This window comes from Sinocyclocheilus grahami, unplaced genomic scaffold (genome assembly GCF_001515645.1).
Source record: "Sinocyclocheilus grahami isolate Dianchi unplaced genomic scaffold, SAMN03320097.WGS_v1.1 scaffold454.1, whole genome shotgun sequence".
Taxonomy (NCBI): domain Eukaryota; kingdom Metazoa; phylum Chordata; class Actinopteri; order Cypriniformes; family Cyprinidae; genus Sinocyclocheilus; species Sinocyclocheilus grahami.
This window is the reverse complement of record NW_015505633.1, coordinates 815114-823953: the sequence shown is the minus strand read 5'-3', so window position 1 is coordinate 823953 and position 8840 is coordinate 815114. Positions and strand designations below refer to the sequence as shown.

Below are 8840 nucleotides of genomic sequence, written 5' to 3'. Positions count from 1 at the left end.
GAGGACAGTCAACTGTTCCTCTGGTTGTTGAGTGAGTGAGAGGGGGGGGGGGCTGGATGGGAGGAGACAGTTACTGGATGAAAGAGAGAGAGAGAGAGAGAGAGAGAGAGAGAGAGTGAAGCAAGCAGGAGGAAGTTAAAGAGAATAAAAAGAGGGCATAGCTGTAGACAGAGATGCAGGATGACTGCTCTCTCAGCCACCGGCTCCACTGCAACTGCGAGTTGACACGATATTTGGGGAGTGGCAGCAGCATCTCACAGGGGACCTGAAGGAGGACAGTCAACTGTTCCTCTGGTTGCTTGCTCGCGACTCAGCCCCTTTGTGATGGCAGTATGCCAGTCATGAACAGGTCAGGGTAGGTGGACGGCATTTCTCTCTCTCTCTCTCGCTGTTTCACTCTCGCTATTTGCATGAGTAGGCATTAGTTCTGTGTCAGTTATGTAATTTAATATAGAAAATTAAAGCAGTAGTTTACTCAAAAAACGAACATCCTATTAAGTACTTACTTAAGTACATTATTTACTTTTTCCAAGTAATTACAATGAATGGAGACTGAGGCTTCTGTTTGAAGCTGAAAGCCTCAGTCCTTAGTTAATGTAATTGCACAAAATTGCTAAATTTATTCTAAGATTCTAATAGATCTCATATTTCAGAGAATGTCTTTTCTTTCATATGGGATAAAGATTAACTGATGTTATAATTATAAGGGTAAGACTTCAGTTTGTTAACATTAGTTTATTAGGTATCATGAATTAATCAATTAACAATACTCTTACAGCATTTATTAATCTAGCTTCACATTTATGTGTACATACACAAAAATAAAGGTTGTTTTTAGCATTGATGGTTCTGTGAAGACTATTTAACATTTATGGGGGGAAAATGGTTTAGGATTTGCTTTAAACAATTTTCACTCAGAATGTTTTAGTAAATTTAACAAATAATTAGAATCAGCAATTGACACACTGAATTAAACACGACATTTTGAAGTAGAAAGACTAAAATTGCATTTGCTTATATGCTTACAGGTGCATCTCAATAAATTAGAATGTCATGGAAAAGTTCATTTATTTCAGTAATTCAACTCAAATTGTGAAACTCGTGTATTAAATAAATTCAGTGCACACAGACTGAAGTAGTTTAAGTCTTTGGTTCTTTTAATTGATGATTTTGGCTCACATTTAACAAAAACCCACCAATTTACTATCTCAACAAATTAGAATACTTCATAAGACCAATAAAAAACATTTTTAGTGAATTGTTGGCCTTCTGGAAAGTATGTTAATTTACTGTACATGTACTCAATACTTGGTAGGGGCTCCTTTTGCTTTAATTGCTGCCTCAATTCGGCGTGGCATGGAGGTGATCAGTTTGTGGCACTGCTGAGGTGGTATGGAAGCCCAGGTTTCTTTGACAGTGGCCTTCAGCTCATCTGCATGTTTTGTTCTCTTGTTTCTAATTTTCCTCTTGACAATACCCCATAGATTCTCTATGGGGTTCAGGTCTGGTGAGTTTGCTGGCCAGTCAAGCACACCAACACCATGGTCATTTAACCAACTTTTGGTGCTTTTGGCAGTGTGGGCAGGTGCCAAATCCTGCTGGAAAATGAAATCAGCATCTTCAAAAAGCTGGTCAGCAGAAGGAAGCATGAAGTGCTCCAAAATTTCTTGGTAAACGGGTGCAGTGACGTTGGACCAAAACACAATGGACCAACACCAGCAGATGACATTGCAATTTATTTAATACACAAGTTTCACAATTTGAGTTGAATTACTGAAATAAATGAACTTTTCCACGACATTCTAATTTATTGAGATGCACCTGTATATCCTAATAATCGCAATTAATTACAACTTTATATAATCATTTTTTACAGAGTGGAAAAAGGTTATTCAGATTACAAAAATATTCTTCACACTAAGATTAAAAAAAAGTTAATTGAAAGGTTTCTGAAATTGTTCATCTATTGTATCACTACGAAAACCACCTTTTGGAACCCATTTTCCTATATTCTAAGAATATACTAATAAATGTTTAATATTTCAAGTTGCACAAATTAATATTAGTCAATCTATTATGAATGTAAATGTTTTAATAATGAACAGTACTATATATTTTTTTTAGTTAACATGAAACTAGATTAATAAATTATGTAAAAACAATATTGTTCATTGTTCATATATTTTGTCAAATGTACTTTTGCTTGTTTTCCTCCAGCTTGTTGGGTAAGGTAGGATTGAGGAGGCTGTTGTCGTCAGATGAAGTGTGGACTTTAGGAAGGAAGAGGAACCAAGTGGAATTCGTCCCGCCCGAGCAGGATATTCTGCAAGTCGCAGAATCAAATAATCCTCCAGCCAGTCCCTCTCACAGGTACAGCCGACAGAACCAGGCTTCTCTTCACCTTATCAGTCCAGAAAGAATCAGCAAGACTGAATGTGGAAGCACTTCATGTCAGCGTGACTCTGTGAAGGCTTTGACATCAGGACCTGAAGTTAATGGTGGGTAGAGGGTTCTGTGTTTTGGGGATTTTGAAGCTTTCCATGAGCACATTGTGTCTGTTAATAAAACGCTTAATTATCAGTCTTCATCTTCATTTCAGACAGTGAAAGACAGCAATCTTGATTTTACTTTTTCACAGTTTTCTCTTTGATAGATGGCTTTCTGTTGTTATTGAGTGTACTGCAATTCATTTACAGTAGGCTATGACTAGTTTCTGCTGACTCATCCTGTGAGCAGAATGACTTAATGCCCATACTGATTTACTGTGGCATTTATAGCATATGACTGCACATAAACAATGCAAAACTGTTACAATGTCAAAAAAAGTCCCCAAAAAAAAGAAATCAGAACCAATCCTAATGGGATCAAAGAGAAGTTATCTTAGAATCAAATAAAATCAGACTACATCAACTAAAATTGGAAGCACAATTACAGTTTTATATTTTATTATACTTAAAAATATAATTTATTACTGTAATGCAAAGCTGAATTTTCATCAACCATTACTCCAACCCTCAGTGTCTTGTGATTCTTAAAATCATTCTTATATGCTGATTGATGGTGAACGTGATTTCACCAAGTACAACATGTTCCTGGATCAACATCCATGTTGATCATGGAACAACATTCCAATCAACCAATCAGATTTGAGGGATAAGTTTACAGGAAATGTCAATTTTAGCCTTACAACCAGAGTTGGGTGCTTCTACACACTTATTAGTTATTCAACCATCATTTCCCTCTGATTTTAGGGATAAATTATGGGTAGGGTTAGGTTTAGGGGTAAGGATTGGGTTAGTTCTATATTTTTGGACAATAATGTTGATCCAGGATCAACAAAAGATGTTGATCCAGGAACATGTCTTACTTAAAAATCAAGGTAACCCTGATTTATTATCAATGTTGGAAACAGTTATGCTGCTTAATGTTTTTTGGAACCTGTGATACTATTTTTTTTTTTTTTTTTGATTTTTTGATGAATAAAACAGAACAGCATTTTATATATATATATATTAATAATATAATATTTAAATATTTTGTAACAATATATACTGCAATCAAAAGTTTTTTAAATCTTTATTTTTTGGAAGAAATTAATATTTTTATTCAGCAAGGTAATGTTAAATTGATAAAAAGTGATTGTAAAGACTTATATTATTAGAAAAGATTTCTATTTTGAACTTTGTATTCATCAAAGAATCCTGAATAAGGTATCACAGGTTTGAGAAAAAAAAATTAGGCAGCACAACAGCTTCCGACAATGATAATAAATATGCATATTAGAATAATTTCTGAAGGATCATGTGACACTGAAGACTGAAGAAAAGGTTGGAGTAATGGCTGGGTAAAGGCTCAGCTTTGCATCACAGGAATAACTTATTTTATAACATATAACATATTTGAAAGTATATTAAAACAGAAAACAGTTGTTTTAAATTGTAATAATATTTTACAATTTTACGGTTTCTTGTATTTTTGATCAAATAAATGCAGCCTTGCTGAGCAGAAGAGACTTCTTTCAAAAACTGCAATTATTGTTATTATTAGTTAGGATTGGTTCCAAATTATGTTATCCATTAACATTCCTTCGGGATTTTTGACAATAGAGAATATTTGATAACATTTTCAGAACAAGACACTCAGAAGAAGGTACAAGGGCTTTATGAGGACACCTGCACACTCAAGAGAGAAAGACCACAACATCCAGCAGAAGTGCCAATGAAGCCGGTATTAAATATCCAGCATTTCACACTCAACCGTGAGCCTCATTCAGATTCACTCCGAGCCCCAATAGTGTCCAGTTTGTCATCTGACAAAAAAGATGATCTCCGATTGGACTCTAAGAAGAGCCATCTTAAACCCAAGGAGCAAGAAGACATAAAGACGACAAACGTGGTCCATGGCAGCACAACACCAGATACCACAGCTCTAAATGTACAGAACAATCAGAGACTGCACAGTGTGCTGACGCTGAACAACAACCACAATATCTGTGACCAGGATGCTGAGGGGCAATGGAAGTCATCTCTTTCATACTCCAAAACCGATAAAACCAATGAGTTTCCTGAACAAAAATCTCAGGCGTGTACAAATGAGACAGACAATCCACTTATTAAAAACTTAATTCTGGAAGCAGAAAGTGTGGAAATAAGAGAGGCTGAGGATAGTCCGTCTTGTGATGTCAGTCTGTCTGAGATAGATGAGAAGTCAGAGGTAATTTCATTTCATAGTGAAGCACTCGCTTGGTCTGAAGAAGAAAGGGACTGTCTCGATGAGGAGAAGATTGAAGCAGCTCAAGCAAGTAGTTGCTCTTTAGTTTTTGCCGAAAAGTACACTGTGGTACCAGTTGATTTGAACATTAAACAGGAAGGACGCTGTACACCACCACGTTACGAAAGACAAGCGACTGTAGAGTCGACCCTGTCAGAAATTCTCTCTCCTGTAGATGAGGTTTTGTCTTACGGAAGTGCAGAACTCCCTCCATCCGTTAAAGTAGGAGCCACATCAGGTCTTGAAAGCTACGGTTGTCCTCCTCCTCCTCCTGCCTTTGAGATTATTACATGGACCAGTGAGGAGGAACTTCCAGCTCCACCTGATTCTGTAGAAGATCTCTCAATTAACAGCGAGAACCTCCCTCCTCTCCCTGTGGACTTGTCTCTGAAAAGAAAAGAGTCTCAGAGTCTAGACTCTAACAGTCTGAGGGGAAAGGAGGTAAACGATGATACTAATGGAGCTCTATGTGAGGATGCAGAGGAAAACGACTGTTCGGAATACACTTGCTCACTTCCTGAAGATGCGAGAAATGAAATCTCGGATCCATTGTCCTCCTATCAAATTGGAGACAGAGTTCTTGTGTGTAACTCCAGACCGGGTGTGCTGAAATATAAAGGCCTCATGGCGTTTGAGAATGGGTTTTGGGCTGGTGTTGCTTTGGACACCCCTAATGGAAACCACAATGGAACTTTTATAGGTGTGAAGTACTTCAGCTGCGACAAAAGCCACGGTGTCCTGGTCAGAGCTGAGGACATCGCTCACATACACAGAGAACCTAGCAGTGATGTAGAGACTGGGGTGGATGAAGATGAGGAGCAGCCTAGGGCAAAGAGAGATAAACAACAGAAGGTCACATCGTCGGCAGATGGACAAAGAGGACATATACAGTGTCCTCCTAGAGATGAGACCATACCTACAAACACCACAAGCACACGACAAAAAGAACCTCAGGAAGACATGTCAGATGGAGCAAGAAACCTTTCACATGCCTTTGAAATGTCCTCACCAAGAGTAAGTCACACCAAGCACTTAAAGGAATAGTTCACTCAAAAATTAAAATTCTGGAACCATTTAATCACCCTTATGTCATTCCAAACCGGTTTGGCTTTCTTTCTTCTGTGGAACGCAAAATGAGATGTTAAGATAAATGTAGCTCTTTTGCAAATAGTGAAAGTATGTACACTAGCGTTAAAAATTTTTAGGTAAGTACAATTTTTTTGACAGTAAAACATTCATAAAAAAATTATATTCATCAAAGAATCTGTATCACAGTTTCCCCCAAAATTATTAAGCAGCAAAACTGTTTTCAACATTGATAAAAATAAGAAATGTTTCTTCTTGCAGCAAATCAGCAAATTAGAATGATTTCTGAAGGATCATGTGACACTGAAAAATTACTTATATATCGGTCACACTTTATTCTAAGGTCCAATTCTCGCTATTAACAAACCATTAACTATGACTATTGCTTCAATAATCTCCTAATTGGCTGCTTATTAATAGTTAGTAAGGTAGTTATTAAGTTTAGGTATTAGGATTAAGAATGAAGAATATGGTCATGCAGAATTTGTGCTTTATAAGTACTAATAAACAGCCTATATGTTAATAATAGGCATGCTAATAAACAAATAATTAATAGTGAGAATTGGTACCTATACTAAAGTGTTACCAATATATTAAACTAGAAAACAATGTAATGTGTAATAATATTTCACAATATTACAGTTGACTGTTGATAAAATAAATGCAGACTTCTTTCAAAAAAAAGAAAAAAAAAGAAAAGTACAATGACCAGAGGCTGTCGAGCCTAAAAAAACTACACAAAGTACCACAAAAACTGACACATCACGAAACAGTCAGTTACAAAACGTGGTGGTTTTTCACTGACGTCAAACCTTGTACAGCGCTTTACTGCATTACACTATACAGTATACAGTATGTGTCTTATTTTTCTATTCTGTTATTCCATTCTATTACAGTATACAATGTATAGGGCTATAATGATAGTAAACGAAATTTGATATGTCTGTTCCTCACACAAACTACGTGTAACTCATCAGAAAGCTTCAGAAAACTTGTAATATAGCGTAAGACTTATGTACTGATTTTGCTTTTTGTCCTTACTGAAGTTCAACAGCACCTAGTCACTGTATGATTTCATTGTACAGAAAAGAGCAGCATCAACAATTCTTGCAAACAGAGTCATACACCCTAGAGAAAAATAAATATACTAAAATGTATTTGAAACACATTTATTTCATCCTAAGTAAACTACAAATACATTTACATATTTATGTACTTAATAAAAATACCCTGCAATTGTACTTTTAGTATACTAAACTGTTATACTTGCTGAAATTGGAACAACTAATTTTATCCTTAATGCACTTTTTAATTGTGTGGAAGTAGTGCTGAAGTCCAACTAAAGATATACTGAAGTATATTTGATTGTGCTAAAGTGGAAAATATATAACTTTTTTACTATAGGTGTTAAAAACATGAGAATGATTAAATGATGACAGAATTTTCATTTTTTCATTGTTTTCACAAACTTTATCGTATAGCATACAGCAGTTGTACCTATCACTAAGCACCTGTATTTTACAGACCGACTTTGAGCTCCATCATAATGAGCTCCATCAAAACAGGCACCATGAGGATGCTAAGCTGACAGAAGAGCTGGATAAAGATGGAGTTCACTGTGCTCAGGATAATAGAAAGAGACAAAGGATTAAAGCATTGCATGACAATCGCTCTACAGATACTGTAAGTTGTCAAAACAACTGTAGAATTTACTTTAGTGAAGAACAAAATACCCATGTAAAATAATGTCTGTGCATGAAATTTGAATAATTGAAAAATTTCATTTTTGTTTACTATTACTGCACTTTTCTCTTTGATATTTAGGAAGTCAGAAAAGGTGAGGATGGTCATTTTATGCCATGTGTCTTGGATCAGTGGCATCAGGCCCAACCCGACATGCCACCAAAGATAAAAGTGCCGCCCCATGAAGACGGCATTGTGTACAGATTAGTGGACGCTGCAGTGGAGATTCTGTGTGGCCAAGCAAATGAAGACACTCTCGACCTTTATGAAACACCAAGCTATTTATTAGACGATGATAGTCGCAAACGTTATCGGCAGGTTAGTCTATAGGAATGTGTACATAACAAATTACTATAAAAATGCTAAATGAATGAGAGAAACAAAATTCTAATCTAAACCTTATTCATTTTACACTGTAGGTGATCTTTCAGTTAACATCTGATGTGCTTCATGAGATTTGGGGTGGTCTGTTGAGGACAAAACAATCTGCCCAGAATATAAATGATCAATCTGTGATCGCAGCTCTGCAATCCAGTCAAATTTCAGTCACATTTTTAAAGGTAAAACAATTTGCAATCAGCTGTATGAACCATTAAAATAATATTCATGCAAAGTTTTTATTTAATTTAATTTTATTATATATATTTTTTTTGTTTGTTTGTTTGTTTTTTTCAGGTGAACTACCATTTTGATTAAAATACTTTAACGAACATTTACAGTGTGTTGATCTAATGTTATTTGCAGGCTGCCGTGAGAAAAGAGATACAGAAAATTCTGAATTTAGAGCGAAGCGAGCAACAGATGACAGAGATGCTCCAAAAACTGTGCAAATACTGGTACGCCAAGAGAGACAGAGTGGACTTTATACTGGTGTGTGTAAAGGCACTCCTATAATAATACGCTTGCTTGTGAAATTAGTGGTCTTGGTGTAACTTTAGCTAAGACTGCAGTAAATGTTAGAACTGAAAATGTCTGATTTTGTCTTTTGATCTATTTCTAGATTCAGGAACTTCATAATGAGGAGAGAACTTGGCTAGACTACAGTGCTGACCAGTACACTGTGAAAATGCATCTGACTGAGGAGATTTTCAGTCTTCTTTTGGACGACACAATATTAGCCCTAAATCATACGCACTTTTCAACCTAAAATACAAGATTCAGAATCTTGACATTACTTGCAATACTTGCATCTCTGATATGTTCTTTGATATGTTGTTGTTTTCTTTTTGGGGGAATCTTAC

The 8840-nt window shown here is 35.9% G+C and overlaps 1 protein-coding gene across 1 annotated transcript; it reads left to right on the top strand.

Moving 5' to 3' along the window:
- The first annotated feature begins 264 nt into the window (after window positions 1–264).
- Window positions 265–8746, top strand: LOC107552616 (centrosome-associated protein 350-like). The gene is made up of 8 exons (XM_016234537.1): window positions 265–355; window positions 2218–2498; window positions 4130–5784; window positions 7381–7539; window positions 7681–7917; window positions 8019–8159; window positions 8344–8469; window positions 8600–8746. The coding sequence occupies exons 1-8, from the start codon at window positions 333–335 to the stop codon at window positions 8744–8746; spliced, it is 2769 nt and encodes a 922-aa protein (XP_016090023.1). The 5' UTR covers window positions 265–332.
- Window positions 8747–8840: the final 94 nt, after the last annotated feature.

What these genes read in the sequence shown, in the direction of transcription:
- LOC107552616 (XM_016234537.1), top strand. Translation starts at nt 333, where the DNA reads ATGCCAGTCATGAACAGGTCAGG. An exon ending in GTCGCAAACGTTATCGGCAG is followed by an intron (nt 7,918 to 8,018) that starts GTTAGTCTATAG and finishes TTTACACTGTAG; the next exon opens with GTGATCTTTCAGTTAACATC. An exon ending in TTTCAGTCACATTTTTAAAG is followed by an intron (nt 8,160 to 8,343) that starts GTAAAACAATTT and finishes TGTTATTTGCAG; the next exon opens with GCTGCCGTGAGAAAAGAGAT.